The following is a 17,431-nucleotide window of genomic DNA, read 5'->3' as shown; positions in this document are numbered from 1 at the left end:
CACCTGGAGAACTGCATCCAGCCCTGGGGCCCCCAGCACATGAAAGACATGGAACTGTCAGAGCAGGTCCAGAGGGGGACACAAAGATGCTCAGAGGGCTGGGGCACCTCTCCTGGGAGAATGAGAGAACAGGGTTTGCTCAGCCTGGAGAAGAAAAGGCTCCAAGGGGACATCAGAGCACCCAAAGGGGGCTGGGGAGGGATATTTGACAAGGGAATGCAGCGACAGGACAAGGGAAAGCTTTAAACTGAAGGAGGTTAGGTTCAGATTGGATATTAGGATGAAATTCTTTAGTGTCAGGGTGATGCCCTGGCACAGGGTGCCCAGAGCAGCTGTGGCTGCCCCTGGATCCCTGCAAGTGTCCAAGGCCAGGTTGGATGGAGCTCTGAACAACCTGGCATAGTCAGAGGTGTCCCTGCCCACAGCAGGGGTGGAATGGATGATCTTTAGGCTCTTTTTAACCCAGGGTATTCTATGATTCTATTTATACCTTCTTTTCCCAATCTGTAAAAACCAGATCAGTACTCAAGGGAATATATACATTTTTACAGCAGAAGCATTCAAGCCCTCTGTGTTGGCCTTCAGAAAGTAAACTGAGCAGCTTCAGAGTGAAATGTAGGTCTGGAAATATCTCTTGTTTCACATTCCTCTTACTGAAATATTTTAAAATATTAGTCAAAATAGATTATAAATTACTAATGTTCTTAATTAGTCTTGTAACTTCCAGATCTTCCTGCCAGGCTCAGCTTTAAATCTCATTCTGGACAAGAATGATGAACATGGGAAACAGTCAAATGTGAACAGGAAATTTGAGGCAGTCACAGATTGAAGGTGACTTGCCATATTTATAAGAATGATGACTTATTTCTTCCAGAACATTATAACATATTTTATAATTATTGTAGCAGATTTGGGGTTTTTTCTTTTTTTTTTTTTTTAATTGAAAGAAAATTACCCATAGTCTGCAGTACCTCTGAGCTGTCAGTTCAGAGAAGGAAAAATTGAAATTGCCTTGTAGGATAGGAAATACTTGCCCTAGAGTCTCAACATTACAAAGAGTTCGAGGATAGTTCAGGAACTAAAAGGTTTTCATACAATCAAAGGATTAAGTTCTGTTATTTAAACAAAAGATACATAATATAATATATACCATAATGTGTATGCTTCCTTATAGAATACATTTTATACATTATATATATGCAGAAATATAGACACTTTAAAATATATCTTAAAACAGCTGCAAGATCATAATGTAACCTTTGTAAAGGGAAACTGCCAGCATGAATTTATGCAGTGGAGAAAAATAAGAATGGGGAGCATGCATGTGAACAATGTCAATAAAAGAATTTGAGAAAACCAAGTGTTAGAGCAGCAGTTCATGTTAACAAGTCCATGCCAGTTGTGAATATTGGAAAGATTGGAAAGGGGGATTACAAGGAAGAAATATTCTCATTTTTGTGTGCTCCAACCTAGCACTGAAATCACCAGTGGCCTTTAGGCTATGTGGAATAGCACATTTTTCTGGTAAAACATAAAATGCAGTGGCAATGGTATAACCATCTGAAATCGGGATAGTGATTCTAGTTCTGTATTTATTACCTTAGCTAATGCAAAGTCCCTCAGATTTTTGTTAAATGGCTAATTACAGATAATGCTGTATAGCACAGTCTCTTGCTCACAGTCTAATGCAAATGATCCCACAGTCATTTGGGGTTGAAGTTATAAGAGAGAGCAATGGGAAAATTAACAAAAACTTTGAGAACAACTTTTTAACTCATGAAAACAATGTTACCACACTGTGTTCACCTGTCCCCCTTTGATCACACTGGAGTGGAAAGAGCAGAACACCAGTTTTGCTCAGACTAGGGACAGCAGCTACTTGATGACACAAATAGCTTTACCAAATTTGAGCAGTACAGAAGACAATATTTCTATTAGCTTTTTATATAATTGTCTCTTTTTTCTATCAAAATTCTATTTCTGTATTTCCATTCTTTTGTTTTCTTGTGTTAGTTATGCTGATAGCAAGTATACTTGGATCTCTAAACTTCAATCACATCTCTGAAGGACATCACCAATTTAGGTACTCAGCCACATGACTAGGTTGGAACAAACCAAGAGCAGAAATTGCTGAGAAAGCCTCACTGAGACTGGGTTCAAGCAAAACCACCCCTTTGTTTCACTTGGCAAGCTGGCCTCCAACCCTTCCAGTTACTTGTCCTGCTGAGACCACACCGATTCCCAGTCCAAACATCCCTGGTGTGCATCACACCGTCTCTAACATTAATTTAGGACCGCCACCAAAGCAGCAGAGGGGAGCTGTGTCTGTGAAAAATGACTTTTGTCAAAGAGACAACACATCCTATGAGCCCTCCTCCTACCTGGTCACCCAGGCTTCTGGGATGTTGTGGGCAGCACAAACGGTGAAGCTCAGCTGGGAATTCAGGCTGATGTCTGCACATAAAGGGCTCCTAGGGATGCTGGCAAGCTGGAAATTGGCATCAAAGCTGCTGCTGTAGGCATGGATGAGACGAGTGATGGCCATGGAGAGCTCAGTCACAGCAGCCTCTACTAACACTGAGAGGAGAGGAATAAATAAAGGTTAGCAATAGGTCATTTATGAAGAACTATATTTATCCTAAACCATCAGTTATGGCTTTGAAATGCTTCCTAATAAAGTTTAATTGAAATGACATAACCTGCAACTGAAGCCAATTAGCCATCTGTGCTTCTGAAAGTGGCCTTAGCTCATTTCTGGTGTATCCTTAACAGACTTTCATTACAGAGCTTTCAAATTAAGGCATTTTCAACTACAGCAAGCTACTGGGTACCTCAGATATGCCATTTCAGTCCTTGAATTTTTGTGCTGGAAGGATTTTTATCAAGTAGGTATTTTGTCATTTCAGCAGATAAGTAGCTACTTACTTCAAGGGAACTGGCAAGGCAGCAGGAGAAGGGAGAAAAGGCACTGGTTAAATTTTAAGACTATAAAGCTGTTGCAACTGTAGGCAAACAATTAATAAAACATAGAAAACAGCAGGCACAATCAGAAAAACTCAGCATTCAGGTGGTCATGGGTTGGTCATAATATTACACAAAAATGGACACTGAAATAAATAGGTATACATAGGTATGAGATGCAGGCTGTATCCAAATTTATCCACACCTCTATGTCATTCCCTCTGGCTTCAGCTCTGCAGTACTTTTTGTTTCCCCTGCAATTCCTGGCTTTTATCCATCTTCCCCCTCTGTTTTTGGAGCAGCTTGGGGTTGCCTAATTGCCAGTGTAAACTCAAACCCCCAGTCCTGGCAGGCTCCATCAAGTGAAGAGAGCTGTTAAGAGCACTCATTTCTCAAGCATGGGCTAGGTTGAGAGAGAAAGTGTCAGAGTATATTACATTGTTCCAAGATCAGGCTGATTTGTCTTCCAAGAGGAAAACTCCAAATTCTCCTTTTTTTTTTTTTTTCCCTTCTAACTGACATTTTTCTACATGATCAAGAACATACTCTCACCACCTGTTAACAGTTCTTGAAATATTCCCTGGACTTGTCTGGCCACTGAAGTCAGCAGGTATCTATCACCTAATAGAGTCTATTGAAAGAAAAAAGAAAAGAAAAAGAAGAAACAAACCAGGAATAGGAAGCCTGAGACTCCTATTAGCTTTTTATCCTGGGCATAGGTGCAGCAGTCCTGTCCAACCTCAGACACAGATACCACCATTCACTGCACTTAGCTATCCCAGTTTTCTGACATAGTTATTTCCAAAAAACCCTATCCTCAATCAGGAATTTTATTCTCCTCCTTTGATACCTTTTACCTTTAAACCAACAATTACCCAGAACTATTGAGTCACAAAATGCACTGCAAGCAGTGCAAAGAAGTTATTTCTCTTCATTTCATAATAGACAAATTTTAATTATGTAACAATAGAAATACACATAAAATTGAAACAGTTTGACATATAATGAGGTTTGTTTCTGAAAATATTGACAGCAAATTATTGCATGTGTGAAGGACTGGCTAGAGTACTACACCTTGCCATGTAATCATCTTCCACATATGAAAACTGAATCATTTTAGAGATTAACAGGCTAAAAAAACTCAGTCCTTCTAGTCTCTATGTCTACCATTTGGTTTTAATTGCCTTTTTTTATTTCTCCTCTTTAGCATTTTCACCATTTATCATCCTTCACCACAATAGTTTTGAAAAAATCTTTGTCTCTAGTGATTTTTTTCCCTAGAACACCACTTAATTCTCATTCCCAGATGTGTAATCACTTAGCAACTGCAAACTAAATGTTTAATTTGCACTGAATTCTTTTACATTCCAGGAATTTACCCATAGTGATACATATGGAACCTTTTTAAGAGGTCCAGAAGAGGACATCAGCTGACTGTTATTTGAACCAGTATTTTATCTGAAAAGTACCATGCTATTTTTTCATTAAGGACCAACATCTCCTCGGGAGATTCCTTGTTTCCAATCTGTTCGAAGTGGTTGACAGCCAAATGTAATGTAATAGCAAACCCCTTATTTATGAAAATTGGCCTGTTGAAGTCAATGATTTCTGAACAGAACCTTCTCAGTGTTTTCTCCAAAAGAGGGTAAAAGGTAGTTCATAATCTCTGAAAATGTACAGTTTTAACACAATCTATATTCTAGGTGTAAAGCAACATTTCAGATTTTGTCTCCAGAACAAGGAGAAATGTATTCTATTTCAGCTAAGTCACATATAGAAGGGAATACTCTGTGAGCAGGGGATTCCCAAGTAATAAAGTCAGGAGAAAATACAGAATTGAGTATTTTCCATAACAGAAAATGTACATGTGCCAGACAAGGAAGAGATTAAGATGCAAGATGCCTATCACTATATCCAAGCTGCCCTGCCCGTTGACCTTGTTTGCATAAAAATTATTTTCATGATTTACCTGAGTCACAAAACTGATGTCAGATGTGTAAAAACCAGACAAGCAGACAAAACCAAACAAAACACGTTTTTCTAACAGCATGTGAGGGGTAAAGGCAGCAATGGAACAAGTGGGGAAAAACTGTTTCACTGCCAGCCAAGGGAGAAAAATGGCCTTCAGCATTATTTGTCTAATTACTAGAACATACAAACCGAAGATATTTTCAGGAACAGAGTTCCACAGATTTAAGCAAATGTCCAACTATTGTCTGTTCTGCAGGTCCAGGATTTTTTTCAACATTCATTTTCTTATTCTTGCTAGCTGTCAGTTATAAAACAGTCTACGGTTCCTGTGCAAGAATCAACCCTTTTCCAACTCCCATTCCTCAGTCATTAGGAGCAGTAGTAATTAACTGAATTAGAGGGAAACATCTTTGGTAGTCTGTAAACATCCATTACTCAGAAAACTTGGTCAGCATTTTCTCACTGTATTTTAATGAGCTGCTGAATAGGATATGGTAGGCTGAAATTATATCTCCCATTCATGAAGCCAGAAAACTTTTACTGCTTTTTATGCCGTTTAATAAATCTCAGCTGAGAAAGGACTGGTGCTTCACTGATTTACAAAGCACAGGCCATGGACTTCCTACAGCAGATTCAGAGTTTCAGCTACATCAAAACCTATTTTCTAGAGAGGTGTCCCAGGCATAGCCAGTATGTAAGAGACAATGAAAGGACCACATTGCAAAGTGAACTGTGACCAAGACTAATCATCTCACAACTCAAACCTTGTGATCTATTTCTGCTGTGAAATTATTTGCCATCACCTTCTCCCTGAAGGTGAGGAGAAATCTGACATGCAGAAATGTGAGGAGAACCAGGGAAGTGAACTTTAACCACAGCTGCCAGATATGCTTATTTCTGACAGATTCCTGTTCCTTGTGCAGGAAGTCTGAAGGAATAAATTGTACTTGGAGTGAGAAACAGAACAATCCTCACAATCCTGAAAAGGTTAGTGAATCATACACCTGCAAGTACTTTCAAGATTTAGTAAGGAATCTTATTCCTCACTGAAACCAACTTACTTTTTACTCTCAGTCCAGTATTACAATTCCCATATTATTTTATTACCAGATCTTCCAACAGGGCAGGCACCTTGCTGTTACTGCACCAGCAGATGATGTCAGTTCAATACATGTTAAACACTCTCTCTGACCTGTACACGTTTTCTCCAGGTAAAACATGACAAAAATCTGGTTGAACAGAATTTGAAATGAAGGCTTATGACCCTTTTGACAGATTAAAAATACTTTTGAGAAGTAGAACTTGATTTTTTCCTTTCCAGCTTATTTTCAGAGATGAAAAAAGAAAGAGCAAGGTCCTGAATACAGTTCAGGATACACACACACAACCCCAAAACCAAAACTACAGAAAAAAGAAACTCACTTGACCTTTAAGTAAAATGCTGAGCAGCATTCATTCAGCCACTATTGTAATAAGAAAAAGGCAAAACATGAAAAGGCTGTAATGCACATACTTATCAGGTGCAGCTTCCAAGCACCAATATTTACAGGATTGTTTTCTCCTACTAGTTGAAGAACCCTATGGATTATCCCTTGAAAGCAACTTTAATATCTCCTGCTATCCTGGTATCAAAAATGTCTCTTCTCCTGCATGGTTTAAATTGCCTTGATAACTTCTGCCTATTTTTTGTGCAGAATTGGGGGGTTCCAGTTTAAAAACTTTTCTTGATTAAAAAGCCTCTGGCTAAAGGGACAATATATCAGGATGCAACACAACAACAGCTTCGAGGTGAGGAGCTGTGCTCTGGTTTGGAAACAATGCAGGAGACATGTAGAAAAATGAAACAAAATCAATAAAAATATCCCTGAAGATTTTTCCATATTGTAAAACAAAGAGTTTTTCCCAAAACAAAACTGTAATGGGTTTGTGCTAAGAAAGGAAGAAAAACAATTATTTTCACCTCCAAAGGAAACTCTAACAAAAAAACCAAACCAAAAAAAATTTCCCCCTTTCCTCCCCTTTTTTAAAAAATAGAAAGCCTTTCTGTTTGAATGCTTCTATTATCATCTAGAAACAAATATCAAATCCCAAGCACAGTTGGAGAAGCTTTACAGTCTAAATGTAATGATTACTACATTACATGTATTGTAAGCATTACATTTCTGCATTCACTCTAAAAGATAACAACTCCAGCAATTCAGTTGGCAAATATTGTTAATTCAATATCATCAGCTCCTGGTGCATACCAGACCTTCTGGATGGGTCCCAGAGAACTACTGATCAAATTCTGAAAGCTGCTTATTATGTCTGATCTGAAATCCCTACCCTGAGCAGCCAGGCTGTAGACATGGAATAAACATTCATTCATCAGCTTCTGAGAGCCACACACAGACTCAGGTCTGCACCAGCCTGCAGCCTTCTCACACTCTGGATTGCAGCAAACTCCAATGCTAAATCCATTAACATGAGTAATCTTCATTTTCTGGGAACACTTGATGCTGCAGAAAGATACTGATGTCTAGAAATGCCTGTAGGTCCTCCCATTTAACAATAAAGAAAATATTTTGAGCACTAAAACTTGAATATAATATTTTAAGGACTTCACAGAGAGGAAAAAGAATATGATCCAGACTTAAGCAATATGTGGATAAGTATTGCTTTATTCACAGCAGTGACATAAATTGTTCTACAGAGATAACACTGCTAATAGAGGCAGTGATTGAAGCACTAAATCAAGGCTAGATATTCTGAATATAGTCTTTCACTTGCTTAGTCCATGGTGAATGACTAATAATAAACCTCCAACAATCTGTTATTAAAGAGCAAGGTTAAGGCAGCTTCTAAACAAGTTTTTAAGTAAGGTTTTCATTTTAATAGTATCTTTTGTCTTTGTCTCTTTTGTGGTAGAGAGAAGCTGTAATGAAGATAAACAAAACTCTTTTATGATACTCAGGGTAATAATCATTTCTTGGGGGAAAAAAGGGGAAAGGAAACAAATTATTAGTTGGAGTAACTGATTGGTGCTCTTGCTGTTAAAATTTGATCCTGTTTTCTTCAAGACAAACATAAATACATATAAGGGACAGAAAGGAACAGTGAAAATGGGAAATCCAGTCTGTCTCTTCCTTGGCTGTCAGTCAATTCTGACTTCATCTGCAAATGCGCTGCTTGAGGAAGGAAAGCACATGGGGTTTAGCTTCCCAGAGATCTGGAAAGATTTAACAGCACTGAGCAAATCTATGATTTTCCTTTAATTTTGCGTCACAGGCTTGCAGATTTTTGCACGCCTGCAATACTAGACAGCCAAGCACAATGGAGTAAAAAAAGGTGGGAAGCAAATGAGGTGGAAAAGGAAACACAAAGGTGAAGTTGGCAGGAGCTTACAACTCTCCACTTATTTGGCTTTTACTTCTAGCTTCAGGAGGTGAAAATATAATCTGGATTCCACTCAAGGTTAGTGTGCTCCTAGATCAGTGGCATCATCATGAAGGTGAGCACTGGGAAGACAGGGACTAAGAACAACTTGTGATGCCCAAAAGAGAAGATGTAATATGGTTTTTCCTCACATGTGGGAGTTCAGCCCTAGGTCCCTGCAGATCAGATTTGGTCATTGCACTCACACTTGGTTTATCTCAGACATGTTTTTAACACCAGCTTTGACATGCTAGCTCATGAGCCTAACTTCAAATATTTTACTGACCTTTAGTCTATTTATTTAATGTATTAGGTGCAGATGTAAAGCATGTAGTATGACAAAACATACATGAAATGGAAATTTGGTTACCTTGGACAAATTTGAATGCAGGCTTCTCCACAGAATGACTAATTGCCTGGCAAGTTCAGACTTGCTATCAGTAAATTGCAGTTTCTAATCTTACACTACCAAAAGGATTCTGCAATTCTTATGAAATTAGGGTGTGCCAAAAGCAAACAGAGAAATCTTCACAGTTGAAGATTTCCTGGCATAAATAAAGATACAGAGAAGTAGGGAGCAAACACCGATTCCTTCAATAAATGAAATTTTCCTTGAGAGAGGTGCTGATTCAATGAAGTTCAAATTTGGAAATACCTGCAATCAGAGGAGTGTTTTAAATCCATTCCAATTACATTTTCTGAAGAGTGTGTGGAGGACGATGTTTCTCAGTTAGGTGTTTACTAGTAACTATTGATTGTTTTTTAACATGAGGAATTAGCTGCCCTTGAGGGTGTTAAAAAAAAAACAAACATGGGAAAAGGAATATATCCAAGAAAGAAGAAACCCACAAACTGAATTTACATTCTTCTCCCTTCTGCACCTGTGTGTTCCTGGCCTTCCAGCTGCTTAGCCTCTCCTGGCATCTTGCAAATTGAATTGCTGCTTCCTTTCTCTGCTGTTCATGAAGTTCAATAATACAGAAAACAAGCCTGGCATTTGGAAACCTGCATTTGAAGCAACTCTATGTTTAAAAGACTGCTGAAATGATTGCAGCCGATTCGCCTTTTTTGCCTCCCTGAGCACACTGCAGTTGAGAAAAGCAAACGGAGGAAAAGAGCATCTCAGAGGCCATTTTTTCCTCAAATAAAATGGAGAGAAACAAATTCCTTCCACAACCCACCCCAGTTCTCAGCTGGAGAGAGAGAACTTGGATGGTACCCATGCAGCATCCCCAGCTGCATTTGGGCAGCCACAGAGGGGTAGAGCAGCACCTGATGAGGCTGTTCCCTCCTGGAACCCACCCCTGACAGAACAGAGTCCTGCTCATGCCTTGGTCTGAGAGGTGCTGACAGTGCTGGGCACCTCTGAGCCAGTGAGAGTTTCAAAATGCAGGGTTTATAATTTTGTCCATTACTGTTAATTAATGACAGTCTATCATTAGATAAGACACTGTTTATACAGCAAAAGATCATAAAGAACTAAAGCTCTCAGAAAGAGGAATTAAAGTTATTGGAGTCAGGTGGAAAAGTCATACAGAAAAATAATTTTTCAGCCTTCATGATGTTCATTATCTTCCCTTTTCTCTGCATAGAAAATTGTGATTAAAGAAAACTACCATGACCACCATGGCCTAAACTCAGTTCTTTCACTCTGCTATTTATTCTTCGTATTTCAGTCTCCAGATTATTTTGTGGAAATGCTGTTTTATTTACACTTTTAGATCACTTCAATTTCAACTTATCAAAATTACCTTATAATACACCTTAACATGTAAACATCTGCAATATGCACGCTCAGATTAGTAAAAAAAAAACAAATAGCAAAACATGTGTTTTATGATGATACACCTTGAATTAACATACTTTAAAAAAAAACCAAAACCACTCTACCTTTGCCTGGTGTTTCCACACTTTGAAGAGAATTCTATAAAGACAAAACCAGAGAGGAAAAAAATAATCAGTCACTTCAGAAAAGACTGGGTAGAAGTTGTAATGGTTGTAGGACTAGAAGATACAATGGAAAAGGGGAAGGATTTAGATTTATCTTAATGTTATGATGACACAAGACATGACTGGGATTCAGAGCACCAGGACTTGCTTCCTCTACCACCTCAGCCAAGTCACTCAGTTCTGATTTCTGACAGTATTTGGGCAAGTCAAGGTACAAAGAAGCACTCATCAAATGTGCTCACACGTTCTCAGCCTCCACAGTGGTATAACAGTGAGAATTCCCTCTCCACCTCTTTGCTAGCCTTACAATCACATGTGAGGCCCAAAGGGCAGGGTCTTGGCATCTTCTCTCAAAGGTGAGGAGCAGCAATTCTGCACTCAAGTGCCCCCCATTTCACCTACTCCTGTGCCAGATCACTGAAAATAGCTGTGCTCTGTAAGGGCCTTTGAGCAGGCAGCTGACCAGAGGTGGCCAAAGGGAAATACTGAGTGAGGGAAGACCCCAAAAAGCTCTCCACCTTCCTCAGGAGGGCAAATGACAGGCACTGATGTCTTGTCCTGGTCATCAGTGACAGGACTCAGGGGGATGACATGAAGCTGTGTCAGGGGAGGTTAAGTGGATATCAGGAAAAGCTTTTTCACCCAGAGGCTGGTTGGACTCTGAACAGGCTCTCCAGGGAAATGGCCACAGCCCTAAGCCTGACAGAGTTCTGGAAGCATTTGGATGACACTTTAGTGCACAGGCTGTGATTCTTGGGGTGTCCTCTTCAGGGACAGAAGTTGGACTTTGATGATCCTAATGAATTCCTTTCAACTCAGCATGCTCTATGACTATATGAGTCTATGATCAGACTTGTATCTACACAGCAACGCAAAAGCAAGGAGCAAATCTTGACCAGAGAGATTGCACAGTTAATTTTGCATTTCAGTATTGCCTTTGGCTTGCACTGTTTGAACCTACATCCCTGTAAGGTTTTCTGCCCTTCAAAGTCATTAATCCCTTTGCAGTGGGCTCAGAATGCTTCGTGTTAGTACACATGTATTCAGCATGATGCTTCCCAAAAATTACAGTGCATGCAGAGGTGGCAGAAGAAATACAATGCTGGATGTACATTCTCCCCCTGGCACCCAGCTTGGAGCTGCCAGCATTTTTCTGGTGAAGATGAACAGAAGAAGTCAAATGCTTACTTGAGGGGAGAAAAGCAGCAGCCAGGCTGAGAATTATGTTTGCACAATCTTCATAATGCAGCGAGACAAATGGGAACAGAGACTTTTGTTCAATTCCCTCAAATTTTGGAAAGTAAACAACCTTTTAGCGCGGTACTTATAATTTCAACCTCATATAGCATGCTTAATATATAGTGGATTAGTGCCTGTTCTGGCAGGATTTGATCTCCTATGACATTTTGTGAGCTGCTGTAAGAAAGGAATGGGGGGGGGGAACATTAAGTATGCATCAGGCCCAGAGCCTCCCCTGAATGGATTTGAAAATCCCAGGGTTAGGTTGGTTAGAGACTGAAATAATCACATTTACAGAGAGATGCAATCAGTTAAGAAGAAACCAGCACTGGTGCCAGTTGCTTTCATAATCTCTTAACCACGGTACAGGAATGCACAGTACTGGCAGTGAGGAGGTAACAAGTACAATTTAATTAAAGACAGAAGACTGAAACTAAGTTTCTTTGTTTTGTTTTTAGGTTTTTTTTAACCAGAATTAAATACAAGCACATTCAATTATTTTTTTCCAAGTAGGAGAGCACCTATGTACAGATAGGTATAAACAAACATACACTGGCAACCTATGTAATTTACACTGGAAGAAGTAAGTAGTGGTTTCCCTGAGGCTTTATGTGCCCTTGTGCCAAATGGATGTGTTAAAAAATATTCCATAGAAAATCACATAATATATTACCTAAAGGATCAGGAAATCATGTGGAAAAGCAGTTAGAATGTTTTTCTGGCACCTCTTCCTTAGCAGATGTGTAATGCTGCAGTGCTTGAGATGCAATAGGTAGCCTCAAAAATGTCACTTAATTTGTGGGGCTGTTTACCTGCTCATCTGAAAAAACCCTCTCTTTCCTCCTAACAAAATATTTTGGTACTACACTGATGAACATAATAGAAATAATTCAAGCAATATGGTAAAATACAACAATATTGCAGCATTTAATAATTTTTTCCAGTATCCAAAATTCACATTAAAAATGACCCTACCATTCAATATGAGTTAAAATCAAAAAGAGGTTTGAAGGGGTTGGTAGTCCATTAAATAACTGGCTGCTGAGTACTAATTTTGACTACATACATTGCTACAGACAGGAAAGCTGGTCAATTGTCTTTGTATAAATATTGACAAATATAGAGATGTAATTTGATTTGTTACATTTATATTCTAAATGTGAGGTAGATGCATGTGGCATTCACATTCTCCTAAAAAATCCCTTCACCCAGGATTTTTCTCCTGGAAAGCTGAGAAGCTGCAGAGAAAAGGAAAACAATTCTTATCTCATTTGCTTCTCCTGTGTTTTGCTCATGTGGAATGTGTTTGGAGATTGTTTCATTGGGTTCTGCTGTGAGTTGTTTTCACTCTTTGGCCAGTCAGGGCCAAGCTGTGTCAGGACTCTGGAAAGAGTCACAAGTTTTCATTATTATCTTTTTAGCATTCAGTAAGTATCCTTTCTGTATTCTTTAGTATAGTATAGCATTATTTAATATAATATAGTATAATAAATTAGTAAATTAGCCTTCTGAGAACATTGAGTCAGATGCATCATTCCTGCCTTCGTTGGGACATTTCCCAGCAAATACAATAGTTGCATATAATATGTAATGACTATACTCACGAAATGGGACAGTGCTCAAGTTACAAAACACGCAGGAATATATGTGACTGTTTTTATGACATTTATAGTTCAGCTGCTGAGAAAAATGAAGCTCTTTATGGAATCAAAGCCTAACCTTTTCTGGATTGCTGAGGTCTATTGACTGTCCTAGCAGTATTTCTCAAAGGAGGGAAAAGGCAGCAGCAGCAACAGTGTTTGAAGTCAGTTGTTAGTCAGGTCTGCTTCAGCACAGAGGGAGTCAGAGGGACAGGGGTGGCACTCAAGGTCACAGGCAGCTTTTACAGGAAGGCTTCAAGGGACAGACAACCAGCTCAGCTAACCAAGCCTGAAAGGCAGTGTTAAGAGAACAAAAACTCAATAACTGAAAAACTTCATAGCATGAAAGACAATCTAGGCAGTAGTTTTCAAGAGATATGTTGCTAGAATCCAAAATGCAAAGAATTCTCAGAACTTTGGGCCTGCAAGCCAAATCTAAGAATTACGCACAGGATTTAATTTTAGACCTTAGAAGAGGCTTCCAAACTTCGGTGCGAGACGGTAGATTTTTAGTTTAAAACAGAGACACATTAAGAAGAAGAAAGTTTAAAGTTTTGTAGTTTAAGATACAGAAAAAAATAAAAGTAGCTACAAAGGTAAACAAGGAGTTTACAATGTAGCACTGTAGATTTATGTGTCATAACATAATTGGATTAGAATGTTTACACTGTAACATGAGTCCATAAAACAAAATATTTAAGGATTAAGTCAAAACATAAATATCCTTGTTAGCAGTATTTTATTAGTCAATAAATCCTTAAGAAGTTTTGTAACTAAGGGTCTTGTGACTTTCTAAACCATGCAGTAAAGATGTGAACCAAACTCACTCTTCCTGCCTATGCAGAAGAAAATAAACCACATCATCTAAAAACTCAGAGGTCTTGTCTTTAACTCATTCAAAATTCCCTCAAAAATCCCCACAATATGTGAAACAGCTTCTTACTGACTATTAGAACAGGAAAATATTTAAGACTGCTCAATCAGGACAATCTTTTCAACATTCAGAAGAGGCTATTCAGAACAGTATCATTTTGCTCATTACAGATGAACACCCAGTGTCATTACCATCATTCCTTATCAGCTGGAGCTTCTGCAGATCCCAGCCAGGACCAGCACTCTGCTGTGCTGGAGACTGCACAGAGATAAGGAGAGGTGTGCCTTGCTCTGAAAGCATAATCTGAACAGGTAAAACAGGAAAAGGGAAGTGTATTACTCCCTCCATGTGAGGAAGAACATGGAAATTGCTTCAGGGGAAGCTGTAAATATTGGAGATAGTCTATATGGTGGAGTTGGACACTGACATGCTGGGGAATGAGCAATAGCAAACATGGAACATTTGGAGCAGAGGTTTTTTTGTTTGTTTCTTTCTACAACAAGTAGATCAGGTGATAATTTAATTATTTGCCTATAAATAGCTAATTCATCTCAAAAATAAAAGCAATATTTGCATGACAACAACTCTGAAGACAAGCAGAAGAAAATGTGAACATCCACAAAAAAACTAAGGCTTGAAAAGGATGGCATGTAATGGGTTTTATCCCATTATGTAATTCTGCATGGCATGTGGGGTTTTCTGACTTAGGGTGAGCCCCACTAATACGAACTGTTTTGTCTCTTTGACCACTGCAGCAATTTCTCCGCTCAAATTCAGAGAGGATGGAGCTGCAAATGGACCAAGGGATATATATAAGGCACTTAGAAGAGGTGGTTTACACATTAGGTTCACAGGGCTGACCTGAGCACTAAAAGATAAAATACACTAAATTTTTCTTACCTCAAAATAAATGTTTTTATCAAATTAGTCATGATATATTTCTTCTGCTCTAATTCCTTTCTAAAACAAAGTTCTATTGCTTTCCTATTTTTTATCTGGACCAAGCTCTTTATCTATCTCTTGAGAAAGATTCTGGATTGAGAAAATTCTTGTCTCAAGGACAAAAACACTGATCATCCTGACACCTCTTAAGAGAATCGGGAGTTTAACTGAAAAGCAAATCATATGAATCCCTTGTTACTCCCTTTATCTCTTTCTCTACAGAGAATTTACCCTCTAATATCCAAGAAGAGCTTTTCTTAAATGGATATTCTTATTTCCATTTGATTGCGCATCATGCCAGATAAAATGTGTGCCAACACAGACTCATTTATGCAAGAATTTACCCCCAGTAGCAATTTCTAATAATTGATGCCAAAGCAGAAATTAAAAGATTGAGGATCATATAGAAGCAAGATTTGCAGTGAAGCATGAACTAGAAGGGAAGAAAGAAAAGCCACTTCAGGGAAACAGCTGGTCAGGTCTCAGCAACAAACCAAAAACCCTAGAGCTGCCTTGGTTCTTCTAGACTTAGGTGTTCTTACACATAGCACAAGCCATGGGAAAAAACAAAATCAAAGAGAAAGAGAAAGGATAAAAGTCCTGCAGGAGTCAGGTAATGGTCTGAATGCAAGCATCACACATAGAGGCTGGCATGTTTTTCTGAAGAGTATTTGCTGTGAGAAAGAATCACAAGAGACCATGCAAAGACAGAAGAGAATTGCTCAGTGACTTTTTTTTTTTTAAGTGTGAAGAGGGAATTTCCTTAGGGTGTGAAAAAATTATCACTACTCACAGTTACACCAGATCAAATCCAAGTGATTAATGGCTTGATTTCAGATTTGCTGAGCACCTGTATCTCCAAGATGCTGACTTCAAAAGAGCTTTTGGGTGCTCAGAACTTCTATAAATCAGGTCATAGTGACTTATCTAGGGTCACACCAAAGCAGCTGATGACCAAACTGAGAAGGGATACTGGCCTCCAAAGTCCCAGTTCACAATTATTCAGAAACCCCTGGAAAACCCAACTCAGTGTTTTAAGAGTATTTCAGCTAAAATCAAGACTGTATGATGCTGGTACTCTATTTATTTCTATATAAATAGCAGGGACATTTCAATGTGGAAAAAAAAAATTACTATTCAAATGACATTTTTGGAAATTTTTTTTAAAATTCCTGACAACCTGTACTAAATATCTGCAAATCTAATACTCTGAAATCACATGATAAATGGTAAATAGGTGATGTGGCAAAGAGTTTTCTACATTGAGTAGGAACAAGAAAGAGCTGGAGAAGAACATCAGTTCAAGTTAAACACATGGCAATCTTCTGTTGGTCCTCTATCACATCACACATGGTCAACATTCTTGATCAGTCAAAAAGAGGAATGATACCCATTCAAATTCCAGTTTTAAAGACAAAAAAAGGACATGAACATGCATCTTTTACCTGTGCTCTCCCCAAAGCATGGAGTTTCCAGACTGCATCAGTGATGTCCCTGGTTTCCACAGAACACAGGACACTGCAGATGGCTTTAGCTGCCTCAATCACATTATCAATATTATTCTGTTGACAGGAGAGAAATAGGGGGGAGAAAAGGAAACTTTGCACACAGCATTTCCCAGAAATACCTGACCATAACCTTCATGGCAGTGAGGGGTAGAAACCCCTTCTTTCTCAAGCAGAATTCAAACACCATGGTTTAGTCTGGCTACACTGAAATCACCACAGGCCAATATTTTCCTAAGGATGGTGACATTTCTGTTGAAGTTCAATTATCTCCCACAAAATGTATGCTGGTCAAAACCACAACAAATTTGGTATCAAGGACTGATTTTAAGGGAAAACTTTGGTTTGGATGAACTCCAGCAGTGTGGAAACACTGTAAAGAAACTTCATAGGAGACCTGAAGCCAAGTGATTCATGAGCATTCTGTAATTCTGTGAATTTATCCTCACTATTGTCTCCTACCCATTTCTGCCAGAGTTGGAAAACAGCCACATTCCTCCTAAAAATAGGTACTGTGTGGGAGGCTGCATAATCTGACACCTGTGGACTGAGTACTTTTGCAACCAGCTTTCTGCAAAATTATATATTTAGTTAAAACTATGGAATCTTATTGATTGTAAATTTAGATATTTTAATATTGCCAAATTTAGATATATTAATATTGCCACATGGAAAAAAAAGTTTTGAGATGAAATACTTTGAGGAACTAAAAAAAAAAAAAAAATGGATCCCCAAAGGAAGGAAAACACAATATGAAGTACTCTATGTTCAGGAAAATAAATAAAAATTCATGGGCTTTCTGCATGGTTATATCACTTCATTAAAGCTTAAAATACATTCTCTGAATAAGCAGAAGCTCTCCTATAAATATTCTCCATGTTTCTGTACTGATAAATGTTCCTTTTAGTGCACTATAGCATGTGGATGTACCCATG

At 38.6% G+C, this 17,431-nt stretch overlaps 1 protein-coding gene across 1 annotated transcript in view; it reads right to left on the bottom strand.

Moving 5' to 3' along the window:
• Window positions 1-17,431, bottom strand: part of PIK3C2G (phosphatidylinositol-4-phosphate 3-kinase catalytic subunit type 2 gamma) — a 242,715-nt gene that overhangs the window by 138,298 nt on the left and 86,986 nt on the right. The window contains exons 10-12 of the mRNA XM_059472329.1: window positions 16,437-16,553; window positions 10,237-10,270; window positions 2,382-2,577 (exon numbers count right to left, since the gene is read on the bottom strand). Of these exons, the coding sequence (XP_059328312.1) occupies window positions 2,382-2,577; window positions 10,237-10,270; window positions 16,437-16,553 (347 nt within the window). The remainder of the gene's footprint in view (window positions 1-2,381; window positions 2,578-10,236; window positions 10,271-16,436; window positions 16,554-17,431) is intronic.

The sequence above is a fragment of the Ammospiza nelsoni genome, chromosome 5 (assembly GCF_027579445.1).
Source record: "Ammospiza nelsoni isolate bAmmNel1 chromosome 5, bAmmNel1.pri, whole genome shotgun sequence".
NCBI lineage: Eukaryota > Metazoa > Chordata > Aves > Passeriformes > Passerellidae > Ammospiza > Ammospiza nelsoni.
This window is presented reverse-complemented; position numbering and strand designations above follow the sequence as displayed.